At 33.2% G+C, this 15,580-nt stretch overlaps 1 protein-coding gene across 1 annotated transcript in view; it reads right to left on the minus strand.

Moving 5' to 3' along the window:
• Positions 1 to 15,580, minus strand: part of LOC126819409 (laminin subunit alpha) — a 69,660-nt gene that overhangs the window by 24,311 nt on the left and 29,769 nt on the right. The window contains exons 28-50 of the mRNA XM_050547417.2: positions 15,119 to 15,249; positions 14,736 to 14,806; positions 14,406 to 14,550; positions 13,743 to 13,883; positions 12,948 to 13,100; positions 12,232 to 12,336; positions 11,914 to 11,997; positions 11,510 to 11,631; positions 10,375 to 10,483; positions 10,065 to 10,178; positions 9,729 to 9,847; positions 7,653 to 7,739; positions 7,223 to 7,434; positions 6,545 to 6,645; positions 4,957 to 5,137; positions 4,564 to 4,701; positions 3,969 to 4,120; positions 3,597 to 3,701; positions 2,770 to 2,881; positions 2,216 to 2,386; positions 1,836 to 2,032; positions 1,255 to 1,371; positions 592 to 749 (exon numbers count right to left, since the gene is read on the minus strand). Of these exons, the coding sequence (XP_050403374.1) occupies positions 592 to 749; positions 1,255 to 1,371; positions 1,836 to 2,032; positions 2,216 to 2,386; positions 2,770 to 2,881; positions 3,597 to 3,701; positions 3,969 to 4,120; positions 4,564 to 4,701; positions 4,957 to 5,137; positions 6,545 to 6,645; positions 7,223 to 7,434; positions 7,653 to 7,739; positions 9,729 to 9,847; positions 10,065 to 10,178; positions 10,375 to 10,483; positions 11,510 to 11,631; positions 11,914 to 11,997; positions 12,232 to 12,336; positions 12,948 to 13,100; positions 13,743 to 13,883; positions 14,406 to 14,550; positions 14,736 to 14,806; positions 15,119 to 15,249 (3,025 nt within the window). The remainder of the gene's footprint in view (positions 1 to 591; positions 750 to 1,254; positions 1,372 to 1,835; positions 2,033 to 2,215; positions 2,387 to 2,769; positions 2,882 to 3,596; positions 3,702 to 3,968; positions 4,121 to 4,563; positions 4,702 to 4,956; positions 5,138 to 6,544; positions 6,646 to 7,222; positions 7,435 to 7,652; positions 7,740 to 9,728; positions 9,848 to 10,064; positions 10,179 to 10,374; positions 10,484 to 11,509; positions 11,632 to 11,913; positions 11,998 to 12,231; positions 12,337 to 12,947; positions 13,101 to 13,742; positions 13,884 to 14,405; positions 14,551 to 14,735; positions 14,807 to 15,118; positions 15,250 to 15,580) is intronic.

The raw sequence follows: 15,580 nt of genomic DNA on the forward strand, positions 1-15,580 counted from the left end.
TTGACTTTAAATTTATTCACAGTGTTTAAGGTCATGAGACGAAGAAGCCTATTCATTTTCAGAGTTATGGCCCTTGATCACTTTGAAAAATCTTGTGGACACTATAGAGGTCAAAGTTAATATCCGATTGACTTTAAATTTATACACAGTGTTTACGGTCATGAGACAAAGAAGCCTTTTTATTTTCAGCGATTTGCAATAATTACTGCCAGAGTTATGGCCCCTGATCACTTTGAAAAATCTTGTGGACACTCTAGAGTTCAAAGTTAATATCCGATTGACTTTAAATTTATACACAATGTTTACGGTCATGAGACGAAGAAGCCTTTTGATTTTCAGCGATTTGCAATAATTACTGCCAGAGTTATGGCCCTTGGTCACTTTGAAAAATCTTGTGGACGCTCTAGAGGCCAAAGTTAATATCCGATTGACTTTAAATTTATAATCAGATTTTAGTGTATTATAAATGTTTCATTACCGAAAATTAAAAATATGCGACAACTCTTGTTGACTGCCCGGACGATTTAGCTGCTGTGGGCGTATGTTTCGTTGCCTGGCAACCTATCTTTATAATAAGAATATATATGCTACCTGTCTAGTTGTGCCGATTGGTTAGCTAAATTTTCAGCATGCTGTGTGACATTCCCTAACAATGGCTCTACCATAGAAAGCCCTTGTTCCAAATCTTCAACAAATATACTCAATGCCTCTACTCCAGACTCTAGTCTGGATGATTCTCTATCAATTTCCTGTAAGTAAAATAAAAGATGACAGCTTTATAAACACATCTATGTCAGTGTATTTTATACAAATTAATGACATAAAACTAGAAGTATAGCAGAAGGCTGAAAATAGACAGGGCACGAAAATCATCAAGATAGATTGGACTATGCATCATCGTCCTTTTATACACAGTCTACCAATTTAATAGGGATATCTTCATTAATATACACTGATCGTGGGACCACACTAAACCATATTTTGGTATAGACAATTGTCTTTGCAATATTTAATATAGCGTGGCAACAGAGGCAACTAGAAAATTTAAAGTAGTTGATTGTTATCTATCTATTGTCAGAATATAGAAATATGCTGATCATTTCCTTTCAAGACATTTTTAGACTGTACAGATGTAAATACAAAACACAAATGAAGGAATAGTTCAATTTTAATTAGACAGTTATCAATAATGAATCCTAAGAATAAATATTAAAATAATTCATCTGTGTTTTACAAAACAATAATAATAATTACCAGGAAGATCTCTTGACAGCTGTCCATGGCAACTCTAGCTTGATCCAACAGTTTACGAGACATATCTACTAAATTATTAGAATCATCTCTAGCTGTTAAAATACCTTCTATAGATTTCTGAAAGTATATTGGACAATCTAAACTAAAATCATATGTTCCAGCATTAGCAAGGGTTGTTGTAAATAAAATAACCTTATAAATTAACCAACAAGGTTATTTTATGATTATCCAGTATTTTATCATTAAAAAAGCAATTGAAAAACATGCATTGTACATATTTTAAAGCCATATTGAGTAACTGAAATAAAGCAGTATTTAATATTAGAGTGAAATCTTTATTTTAGTACTTTGTTTATATGAGGTTAGGCTTGTAACTTTCTCTTATTAACGTAAAATCAACGGCACAATTCTTTAGACAACATAGGATGACCTAAAATTACATACACAAAAGTTCAACAGAGTCGTATATTATGTGTAATCCTATCCTATCCTAAAATACTATTACCAAAAGAATGCAGCATAAATTTCCGAGTTTATCAACATGGAGAATAACCCATATTTTTCTACAATAACTAATTTACCTCCAATTTATCAAGGTTGATGTTTCGTAATGTCCTCAATAACTCCATTGATTCACTCGATTCAAATTGAGAGAAACGACTGCTGTTTTGTAAATCATCCAATCTAACATTGACATCATAAACAGCCTCAGCAACCATATTACTTTCATTTAGTTGTTTAATTACCGTTGTCTGTAGATCACGAGCCATCTTTTGCACTAAAAAAAAACAAAACAGTTTTCATTTTAGCATAAATAAAATATTGCAAGTAATTCAGTTCACAAGAAAGCTATGTTAAGATTTATAAACAAACATTAGATTTCATGTGTTAATTTCTTTCGTGAATAACTGACAGATCTAAATCCAATTCATCTGATCAACAATAAAGATAATTTTGTTACCTCGTTCAGCTTCTGCTATTTCAACTTGACAGCTCTGATTCTGTGCATCAAACCCTCTAGCCTCAATTCTAGATAGCGTGGACTCGGCTTCATTTATATAAACATCTACATAAGATACTTGAATACGATCTAACATTCGTCTTAATACTTCATTGATTTCTCCAATAGCCTCTGTTTAAAAAGAATTAAAATAATATAATTCTTCTGCCAAAAAAGATGGATATCAAGAGGGGCTGAGTGGTCTATGGTTTGTCATCCATATTGTTAATTTTAAGAATTTTCTCCAACATCCCCTTAATGCTAATATGCTGACATGCAATGGATGTATTCAAAGAATTACAGTATGTAAGTCAGAAAATGGCCTAATTGTGTTGAAAGTTTTGAAATGACTAGATTTCTTTGATTTGGGCAAAAAACATCAAGTGGCAATTCAATTAATGTCTTCCAATGTGGTTGTCTGTCTCAAATTAAAATTGTAGTTTTGCAGATAAGCCATGATTCAGTGCACAATTTTCAAAAAATAAATCATAATTGTAAACTTTTTTTTTACATACCATCAGCCTCAGCTGAGTTTTTTCTTGTTAACATTTCTAATTCAACAGCTTCATCACGCAAAGATTTGGCATCAGCGTCCACAGCATTGGCTTCTCCTTTCAGTCGTTCAGACTAGATGGAAATAATAGATATATCGATCAATTAGATGGCAACTGTCAGGTAGCTAATGAACGGTTGTAAAGATTTATTTACGAGTTTTGAGGCCAAGATCATGCAGTATTTGAGTGCCTCTAATGGAAAAGTTAAGCAGTATCTAATCAAGGATAACTGCTTTATTTCTCTTAGACAAACATAATAATAACAGAACAGAAAAGCTATAAAAGAGGCCATAATCCAGGATCTTACGGTCCGACATGCATCAATAAAAACAAGGAACCATGACCATTAGGATATAAACCTATATTCCAAGTTTCGTAAATATCGGACAAAAATTGTGACCTTTAGAGTATCCACAAACAAAATGTGAACTGCTACCTGGCGGAGAGGGAGACAACATCATACATCCACATGGAAATGTGGGTGTATAAAAATTCTATATTTTTCGTACAAGTACACCCATGATTCATGAAGATATTTTTTCTTAAACTTATCTGCTTAATTACAGTTTTTTGTCTATTAAGGATGCCCAACTGATATAGCTGGGTAGAACAGGTGAATCAAATTATGTCACAGTTTTGCCAGTTCTGATAAGAGATGTGCACAACAGTGATGATGATATTAATTAATGCTTGATTTGTTTCTCTGTTTTACTCAATTGTCATTGTTTGTTGGATGGAGAGAACTCAATTCCATAATGTTCAATGACAATGCCCTTGGTTCTACTTACCCTATCAAAGGCGTCCATTACTGATTCAGATACTTTTTGTAAACCATCTCTAAGTGGTGGTAGTGCTTCGTCATCAGTTCTTGAGTACAGACTTTTAACTTGTGGCTGAATAATAATAAATAATAAACAATAATAAATAATCATCATAATAAATTAATCTAAAACTCATCTGCGGTAACAATCATAGTTCCAACTATCCTCCTTAAAATCGCAAATTTTGATGAAATACCAGATTGTCCCAAAATCTTCAATATGTTCAATGAGCAGTCCTATTATTTCCAAACATGTCCAATTTGTTAGAATACATAAATCAAACAACAAAATCGCCTAAAAGCCTCTTCTCCAAAACTTAATTCAAAACTTTACAATTACCCTCAACATATGTACTGTATCATTGATTTGATTAATCTTCATGAAGGCACCCACTCCTACTGATACCGAGGCCAATTGTCGTTTAACAATAGTAACATTACGATCAAATACATCCAAATCATCAATCAAAATATGAACACAGTTATCACATTCTAAAAATAGAAAAATAAATAAATGAATATGTAGCAATAATTTCTTGAACAAAGTAGCTCTTCTCCAAATTTTTTTTTTTTCTAAATATTTAACTTTTATCAATTCATCTAAAAAGTTATATACTATCTCAGATTTGTATTGAAAAAGATTTCATTTATAAATATTTCAAAAGAACTAATTAAGTATCTCACATCTTTGATTCAAAAGAATTTGAGTAAGCTGAGTTAGAATCAATGAGTTTGCAGTATGCTAATTAAATATGTACAGATGAGATTGATGTTCATACTTAGGTGTGTGACTGGGAAAATAAAAATATATTCCAAGTTTTATTAAAATGCATTCAAGTTATTGGATTTAACAGAATGTGTTGGAAGAATACAATTTAACAAACTCCTGCTTGTGCTAAAGGTGGGCAGCAATAAATGATTAATGTGTTTCTTACCTTGACAGCCAATTTCTGGTATCAATACCCATCTATCTAAACATCTATCACATAGACTACCTGTTACACCTGGTAAACACTGACATATACCAGATACAGCATCACATGATATAGCTCCACCGTTCATACACGCACATTCTACACAAAAAAAATAGAGTAAAATAAACAGAACATTAAATGGGTCATGTAAGGTAAACTGTGTTGCACTGCCTAATATACAAAGGTCAGACAGATTATAAGAAAAAATTAAATAAACAGAATATAATTTTCATCATCTGAACCAGAATTAAACAAAACAGTCAATTCATCATGTACTCAAGACTTTAAATATATGATATTGATGCAAGCACTACTAAATAATTAGTGAAAATAAGTAGAGGTGTAAACACTTACTCTCACATCCATTGCTTCCATAATTCCAGTAACCATGTTGACATTGATCACATTTTCTACCCAGTACATTAGGTTTACATGTACACTGTCCAGTTAAAATATCACACTGTGGAGTTTCAGATGCTTGACCACATTCACATTGACTACATCCAGCACATTCTTCAAATCCATAGGAATAGGGCTAGAAAAAGAAAGTCATTTCCCCCTTTATGCTCAGCTTTTGGATACTAGATGTTTGACTGGAAATAACTTATATAATAGATAATTAATTGTTTTCAGAGGATTGAAACAATTGAAGTCTCTTATGGATAAGAATAAAATTGGGTTTAATGATACATTTCACATTTTAAAAAAAATATAATATTTGACACAAACATCAGTCTTCACTTTAATCACCATCTTTTATTATAACACACACACACTGAACCATAAACTGTCTTGTTTTGTCACTGTGAGTGTCAAAGGAAATAACTCTAAACTCTACCTCCTAGTAGCTCCAAACAAAAAAGATAGGTTGCCAGGCAACAAAACATACGCACACAGCAGCTACATCGTCCGGGCAGTCAACAAGAGTTGTCGCATATTTTTACTTTTTTCGGTAATGAAACATTTATAATACATTAAAATCTGATTAAGAGTAACAACAACTCATTAAGTAATTATCAGAAAACCATTAGAATTTGTTTGGTTTTTATAAAGTTCTGCCCTATGCTAACGTTTAGTATACGAAACTTTTAACATCATGGATTTAGCTGTTCAAGTCATAAAGATTCATTGAAAATCAATATAATTGTTTGTCTCAAGACCTTAAACACTGTGTATAAATTTAAAGTCAATCGAATATTAACTTTAGCCTCTAGAGCGTCCACAATTGTCGGACGGGGGCGACGACAATATACAAACACATTTCAATGTAGTCAATCGGATATTAACTTTGACCTCTAGAGCGTCCACAAGATTTTTCAAAGTGATCAAGGGCCTTAACTCTGGCAGTAATTATCAGAAATTGCTGATAATCAAGAGGCTTCTTCGTCTCATGACTTTAAACACTGTGTATAGATTTGAAAGTCAATCGAATATTAACTTTGACCTCTAGACCGTCCACAAGATTTTTTGAAGTGATCAAGGGCCATAACTCTGGCAATAATTATCGAAAATCGTTGATAATCAATAGGCTTTTTCGTCTCATGACCTTAAACACTGTGTATAAACTTTGACCTCAAGAGCGTCCACAAGATATTTTGAAGTGATCAAGGGCCATAATTCCGGCAGTAATTATCAAAAATCACTAATAAATCAATAGGCTTCTTCGTCTTATGACCTTAAACACTGTGTATAAATTTAAAGTCAATTGGATATTAACTTTAGCCTATAGAGCGTCCACAAGCAATTGTGGACGCCGGACGGACGGACGGACCGAGAGACGGACGGACCGAGAGACGGACGGACGGACAGGGGTAACAACAATATACGACCACATTTCAATGTGGCCGTATAAAAATGAAAAGATATTCTAATTCCAGTTGGTTTACTTTCCCAAAACATAATTCTCACCAACCACAAGAGTAATAGATAGTTAAATACTTACAGCACATTGGTTACAATCAACACCAACAACATTGGGTTTACAGGAACAAACACCATTTGAATTATCACAATTGTCAGATCCACAATAATCACATGTACAACCTGTAATATAATATCACAACTACTATAATCACATGTGAAACCTGTAATATAATATCACAACTACTATAATCACATGTGAAACCTGTAATATAATATCACAACTACTATAATCACATGTGAAACCTGTAATATAATATCACAACTACTATAATCACATGTGCAATCTGTAATATAAGATCACAACTACCATAATCACATGTACAATCTGTATATAAGATCACAACTACTATAATTACATGTACAACCTGTAATATAATATCACAACTACAATAAACACATGTACAACCTGTGTAATATTATATCACAACTACAATAAATACATGTACAACCTGTCATAAATCATAGATGCAAATTAAGTTTACTCTTTCTAGAACCAAATATGCCACTTTTTTATTTGATGAGAATTCATATAGCTTACAAACATTTTCAAACTTTTATATCTGTATCATAATATCAGTATTAGATAATCAAGTAAAATTTTCTGAATTCAAGAATTATATTTCTTTTCTTTCTATTTCAGAAATAAAGAATTTAGCACGTCATTGCAGCTATATGAGATTGACATAGAATTACTTACGATCACAATCTTTGTTATATACTGCATCACCATAGTACCAATCTCGACATATTTCACATTTCTCTCCCATGGTGTTATTAACACACTGGAGACATTGACCTGTAGTTTGATCACATGCACCCCAGTTAGTTAATTCTATATTACCACTACAATCACATGGCTGACAATAACCACCTTCTGTACGGGGATCACCATAGTAACCTGGAGCACATCTAAAATACATGTGTTAAAGTGAATAATTATCAGTTCAGAATGAATTCATAATGTAAATGTTATCAAGAATAAATTTGTTACAGAGCAAATAATTCTGTTTTACTTTCACAAATGTCAGCCCAATGTTTATCTTTTAGCTGTGAATTTCTAGTTAATTGTTTTGTGTGGTGGGGTCCTCCTGAACATGCACAAATTTAATATTGATATAATTTCTTACCTCTCACAATTATCCCCATAGTAACCATCCCGACATTGACAATTAGATGTTCTACCATCATCAGATATATAACAAGTTGTAGCAAAACTGTAATATATAATTAAAATATGTTAAGTAATAGAGAGAAATGGCTTTTAACATCCACTCAACACAAACTGGTTCATTTCGGGACTAACATATGGTTCAATTTTATTTCAATAATTCACTTGTGCGTAGGGGTCTTTAGCAGTGGGGGAAAACCGGAGGACATGGAGAAAACCCAGTAGGTTAGACAAGCAACCCTGGCCTACTCCTTGTCATGCACAAGCGTGGAACGAAACCATGCCACTTGACTCAATGACAGACCTTATGATCAAACGTGTACGTGTTAACCATTTGGCACTCAACCACCCTGTTAAGTGATAAATCGCATGCTGATCAGATGATTTTGACTAGAATCCACTGGGATTTTTCTTAAAGAAATCTACAAAAGAATTAAAATCTAAAACAGTTTTTATATCCAAAAGGACTATTTAAAGACTAATTCATTGTTCTTAAACAACTCAAGTTATTAACAAACATTAATATATTCAATTTTGTTGGTTTTTGGAAAATAGGTTAATACCAGGGATCTTAATCGGCTGTTTTTTGTCGGCTTTAACCGATTGATCTTTAATCTAGCCGATTGGTAAAACAATGAACCGGCCACTAAGGTATCACAAATCAATCTACTTTCGGCCGATTTACAAAGAATTAATTATCAGGCCGATTGTTAAAACAATGAACCGCCCACTATGGTATCATAAATCAATCTACTTTCGGCCGATTACAAAGAGTTAATTATTACTCAGCGATTAAGAAACCCATCAAAGAGTTAATACCTTCGGCTAATTTCATAAATAAACAACTTAATTGAGGTAATCATGCCAAGTACTTGAACACCTCGCAGAATGACACCAGGAAACGTAAACGAGGTTTAACTGAAGATAGTGATGGCGACGTTGACCTTGAACTTCAAGCATGCAAGTCGTCAATGGAAGTTCAAAAAGCCGGAGATCCTCCCACGTCCAATATAGGTCAACCAAATTATCGTCAAATGAAAGACTGTATTAATCTGACGATCATACCTGCGCAGCAAAGAAAGACGATGACAGAACGAAGAGTTTAATTCCCAAATCTATAGAAATTGTTTCAAACTGGGCGTTAATCCGAAATGCATATTTCATAGCAAAAAGAAACATTGCCATAGAACAATAATTGAACGATTTGACAGAACAGCAGGGACATGAAATGACAAAAAAATTATATCGTGATTTTAATTCTTGTGGTGAATTTATTTCTTTAATATCCAGTGAAATTGAGGAAGAGATCCTCTCAGATATCCGAACTAGTCCTGCTGCATTAAATCCCGACAATTGTATACAGGTAACGCTAAAAATAAACTAATCGGAATCACGACAATTGGCCACGTGACATTTCGCCCGTACAGCATATTTCCGAGTTCCGACTATACACGGAAACCGATTTGTGCTACTTTGTTATTTATATACTTATATACTTTGTTATTTTTATATATATTAACATGTGCTTACGAATAAAATAATTTAAAAAAACATTTGTATGTACTTGTAGTTTTTACTAATTTATTACTTCCATTTAGTTGGATGAAACCAAAAGTAGGAATATGCAATGCAAGTTGCTGAAATAATAATATGACTATAAATGTCGATATTATAGCGATGTATGAATACAAGTATGCAATTACAAAGGTCTTGTTTATACAGAGTTTCAGCTATTATTATCCCAAATACATTATGCAATTAGTGGATTATGCAATTACTGTCGTGAATAGAGTATGCATAAACTAACATGTTTGTTGTTGAAAAGACGACTATCCGTTAGGCCTAACCGTGGCCGGTTCATTTCAAAATGGATTAAGACCCCTGGTTAATACTTTGCAAATAATTCAGATGTTACAAAGGTCTGCTAAATTCTTTGTGGGACTATATTCTGTGATTCCTGTGAATTTCTAGACTAGCTTCATTCTTGCACCACTTTTTTGTTGGAAAACTCATCAAAACAAATTCTGACACTTACTTGTTTGATTGTACAGCTAAAGGACAGGCACACATTTGACACGGACCTGAAGCAGGATCACCATAGTGACCTGCCCAACACATTTCACAATTGGTTCCATAGGTATTGTCTTGACAGTTCTAAATCAAAAGAAACAAAAACATTATCATTCAATCAATTTTCTAGATATTTCCTCCACAGAATGTTAAGACATGCACTTTAATTCTAAATTACTTATTGAATAAACCTTTATAGCAAGTCTAACTAATTTGTTTCCGATCAATGTGATTTTATATTTTTAAAGTTAAATGAAACCTTTATTGGAAATTGATTTATCATGTAACTTTCTATACTTACAAAACATTCTCCTGTGTATGGATCGCATGATTCAGCATGTCCATTACAGTCACATGGTACACAAATACCCAAATATGGTGTACTCAAAGATCGGAAATGACCTGGTGCACACTCCTGTAATAAAATATACAGATTCTAGTCCATCTGGCTTCAATGAATTCGTATCGTGAATCTAGTTCATTAACAAATTTAAGATTTTACATGAAAAAAAAAGATCGGTCATAGCTGGAAAACAGTTTTTGAAATAGTGAAAAAATGTCCTTGAAAATTGTAAATCTGAAAGAAAATAAGTAAAATTGTTGTTACTAACCTCACAAGATGTTCCCTGGTAATTTGGAGGACATTGACATTGTTCAACGTTATTAGCTCGATCACCAGTTCCATCAGCTGCTGCTACTTCTAAAATCACATCTGTTAATCTACAAATATAACATCACATCTGTTAAATATAACATCACATCTGTTAAATATAACATTACAGACAATCTACACTACATATGATATATAATTATCTTCTATCATTATCACCCAAGTAAATCACTTTTATGGGTGACGCTTTATATAAAGAGCGTCATGTAATCATGAGAAGGCAAGAGAGAATTTTTATGCATGACATGCCATTGTAGACAAAACATTTGTGAAAAGAATTCCTTGACAAGAAATAAATGATGGGAAATCTGAATGGGGTTCAATGTCCTACTGTTCTGCTCCGACTGGGTTAATGAAGATGGGCATATGCCATACAGTATGCTATGAGGGAAATTTTGCCAGGGGATCTTTTATGTGCACGCCAATGTATACACAGGTCCTTGTTTTTCTGTCCCATCCGAACAACTAGACAGCTGTCCTTGTCAGGCCCTACGTCCTGCACCACTGACAAGGTAAACCACGGCAGAAAATCTTGATGGATTTTCTCGAATAACACAGGGATCAAAAATGTGACATTCAGGCTAGCGAGCCAGCGTCTTCCTCACTTAGCCATCGTGGCTCACAAATCTGAATGCTGTACGCAGAATTTTTAGGTCAACAATGGCATAAAAAATAAATTAAGCCAGCATGAGAAATGTGTAGAAAGATCTGTTATAAAACCAGAAAGAAAGAAACTGATGTAACAGAGCTGCTATTCAGATGGATCAGAGGTGTACATATCAATTTTGTTTTTGTGGTGGGGGTGGGGGGGTGTTTAGCAAAAATGAGACCAACTGATGCATAGGCCCCTAATATGAGGGGCATCACCCAAAGCCGTGCACCACAGGTGAAAGATTTCTAGGGGGTCCTGAGGTAGGGATATTCAGAAACTCAAATGAAACCATACAAGGGAACAGGGTTGTATTTGGTCGAGATATTGGCATTGTCACCAGTCAATAATTTCTCCTATAACTGATAATTTAGGAGGGTAGTATTCCATATTGTAGTAATAATACAATGATTATAATATATCATACCTTCCTTCATCAATAATTGTATAGTAAGAAGCACGGATATGTATAGCTTGAATATTAACTAATATCAACATAAACTGGGCTTGTGTTACTTCATCTCCACTTGATGAAACAACAAAATTTTGCTAAAAAAAACCCAAGACATGAATTCTAAAAATATAACAAAGCTGTTAGCCACTTCATGAATCAACAAAATGGTGTTGAAAAAAAGACCAAAACACAATTTCTAAAAATAGCCACGAGAATACAAATCCTGCAAAAGGTACTTGTATTGGTCTGAAATATTGCTCCTTTGTGAGCGTTTTAGAACCTGTACAAAAAATTTTCTGGAACTTTATCTGTAATACATAAAATAACTCAACTAAAGAGATTTCAGGCAGGCAGTTACGAAAATACAGTAAACTTACACGAAGTAAAGTGAGTTCCATATCAGTCTGTACATTAGCAGTAGGTTGTATATCTTGATAACTTTCTATAGACATGTTATTACCCTTCAAATATAAATAAAACATCAGAATTAAAACATATATTTGTGCAAACATTTCTGTTCAGTATTTACAAAGATATGATGAATTGAAAATTTGGCACCATTCGGCATATGGTGCATACGATATAAACAAGCCTATGCACATCCAAGTGTTGAATGAAATCTATTGATGTGGCTCTTTTAATCCAATTAAAACTTCAATAATTTATTGTGAATAAATATAAATGTTTGTACTTACGATGATAATGACATCTGGTTTAATAAGACCCAATGACTCTTCTGGGTTTTCACGTGGCAGAGTGAATAATACTGTGTACTTTAATTTACCTCCATGAGATGTTAACTAATAAAATAAATAACATTATATTATGGAAATCTTTTCAAATATTCCATGTAATTATTTTTATGTATAGCTCATGTTAACATTCCCATGTATATCTTATGTTAATTAAAATGTCCAATTATATTTCCATCTATAATCCATGTTATTTCTCCAATGTATATTTTATGTTATAATTCCTATCTATATATCATGTTAATACTCCCATTTCCAATGTATATCTTGTGTTAAAATTCCCACAAATATATTATGTTATTACTCCCATTTATATCTTACGTTATTACTCCCATGTATGTCATGTTATTACTCCCATGTATATGTCATGTTATTACTCCCATGTATGTCTCATGTTATTACTCCCAGGTATGTCTCATGTTATTACTCCCAGGTATGTCTCATGTTATTACTCCCAAGTAAATTTCATGTTATTCCCATGTATATTCCCTTGTATGTTGAAATTCCCATGTTTATTTCAAGTCAATATGTTTACATTTGTATTTGACTTGTAGCTCGATATTTAGAGGTAGAGGATCTTTGCTCCTTCCAGTACATCCAATGCTATTTGTCACTAAAGAGAAGTTGTATGCCATGATAATTTTGTAAATATAACTTACTCTGTTTCCAAGATAAGATGTTGGTGTTACCCAGTATAAGGCTTGGGTAGTATCAGCTATATTATTCTTGGCATTAACAGCTATGGTCTTGCCAGCTTCAATAATTGAACCATTTAAAGTATTAGTAACAGACCAACCTATCATATCCCTGAACTAAAAAAAATAAATTTAGCTTTGTTACAAAAGCATCTCAAGTATTTTCAAATGAGACATGTGAACAATTTCATTCTAAGATCAAAGCAATTGAATTTATAGTACTTTGGGGTCTAGATAAATAAATAAATAGCTATTTGACTTTCATGAAAAATGTTTTGTTTAAAATCTTAATAGGTGATGCCGAAGTACAAAAATTCAAACTGGTGTCATCTAATTCTAAAATAAATTTCTTTCCAGGATATTTCTCAATTTCTACTGATCTACATTTTCTTATTGTTTCTAACTTGTATAGGGGGATGGTCGAGTGGTTAGCACGTACGCGCTGTATCATAAGACCTGTCATTGAGTCAACTGGCGTGGTTTCGAATCCCCGGTTGTACATGACAAGGAGTAGGGTCGCCTGTCTAACCTCGTCGGTTTTCTCCGGGTCCTCCGGTTTCCTCCCACTGCTAAAGACTCTAACGCGCAAGCGAATTGTTGAAATAAAATTAAAGCATATGTTAGTCCCGAAATGACCTAGTTTCTGCGGGGTGGACGTTAAACCCCATTTCTCTCTCTCTAACTCCTATAGTCAATTTCGCTTTCTTAGCATTGTATGCGGAATAAACTGAAAGTCAGATTTAAAATAAATGAACATACATTCTGCCAGAAGAGGCCTGAGCTATCACATCTAGTGGTGGTACCAAAACAGAAACATTTAGTACAGCCAACAGGGTTTCTCTCATCCAGGAAATACGTGTCATCTGCACAAACATCACATCTATCTCCTGCTGCATTTTCCTAAAAGAGAAGAAAGAAAATCAATGTACTTTGTAGGAGGATTGAAATTACTTTAACTGTTTCATGGTTGACGGAATCAAGACAAAGTAAAGGATGGAGTTTCAATACATACTTTGGTGATTCTCAGACTAACACAGTCATTTTAAATATTTCAGTGATAGAATATGCAAACACAGGAGAATTTTGCATACTTTTCCTTGAATCCCCAGTTTTAATACAGAATCTCAGGTTGTTCATCCATCCATATGACTGTTTCCCTAACAAGTGAGATATAGGTATGAAAAATCCTTAAGGTTTCAGTGTCCCCAGTCTGGAATCAAAACCTTGCTTTAAACCTTAATACCAGTGTCCTAACCACTGGTTAAATTCAAAGTTATCACTGAATATTCTGGTAATTAACTTCAAATCAATCTTTTATTTACAGAATTGTGTTATTCTACCTGCAGAACATAATATATATCACTTTATCATAACTAAATCAAATTGTTATTTCTGTTCAGGTGAAAAGCCACTTTATCTTACCTTACAGAAACATTGAGATGTTCTCTGATCACAGATATCGCTAGTAGTACCACGTCTATCACAGTCACACTCACGACACAGTGGAAATATATAGTAGCCAGCAAAACATGTATCACACTTTCTACCTCCAATATTCGCTTGACATCTGAAAAACAGTTTCCTCATTTAGATTTTCTAGTATGTAGAAGATATTAAGAAGCTGTGACAAAATAATTAAAGTTTCAGTATCATTATGATCACCATTTTAACTAGTACTCATTCAATCGAACCCACTGTTGAAGTAAATGATTACAATGCAAATACAGATTAAACAATTATATTCATCTATACCTGCATTGACCTGTATTATCATCACAATTTAGATCTTCAGCAATCACGCCCTGTTGATTACATTCACATTCCTACAATAAAATATTATAGACATTCTTAAACATAAATAAGCCAGAGCCACCTACAGTGTTGGGTAAAATTTTGATAGGTATTTTTTAATCTGACTAAATCCAAGCTGTGAGATTTTCTGTCCTTAATATTTTATTTATTAAACATTATTAATTGTTAGACTACATTTTAATATGGATTAAACAGTGAAAACTTAGATATTCATTTGAAACTTTAAACCCAGCTTGAAACTGAATGTGTAATACAGAAACAGACATTATATCAGTATATATTGTCTGTAGACTACTGAGTGAATTGAAATATTCAGAACTTACTTGACAACCAATGAGAGCATCATAACCGTATGTTTCATCTCTACATCTATCACATCTCTCACCAGTAACTCGAGGTGGACACGTACATTGACCAGTTAAAGGATGACATAAACCAAACGGACAATTACATTCTATAATAAATACATTGCCATAAGACAGTTTGTTCATTGACTCAAAGAAATAAACAGACAGTGGACATAAGATAAATATATGGTTAAAACAAAACAGTGCTGAAAAGGTCTGAGAATGTTCTAAATGCTAAATGTGGGTATGAGACCTTGCAACAAAGATGACAAGAAAATTCAATTAACCGCCGATTCGACATCATTTTGCAGAGAAATTTTTTTAGAAATAAAAGTTTTATCCATGAAACTACCCTATTTAAATAATAAAAGAAACATTTTAATTTGTTTGCCCCTGTAGGTGGATGGCATAATATATTATTTATGCAACAGATGGGCA

Source organism: Patella vulgata, chromosome 4 (assembly GCF_932274485.2).
Source record: "Patella vulgata chromosome 4, xgPatVulg1.2, whole genome shotgun sequence".
Classification (NCBI taxonomy): domain Eukaryota; kingdom Metazoa; phylum Mollusca; class Gastropoda; family Patellidae; genus Patella; species Patella vulgata.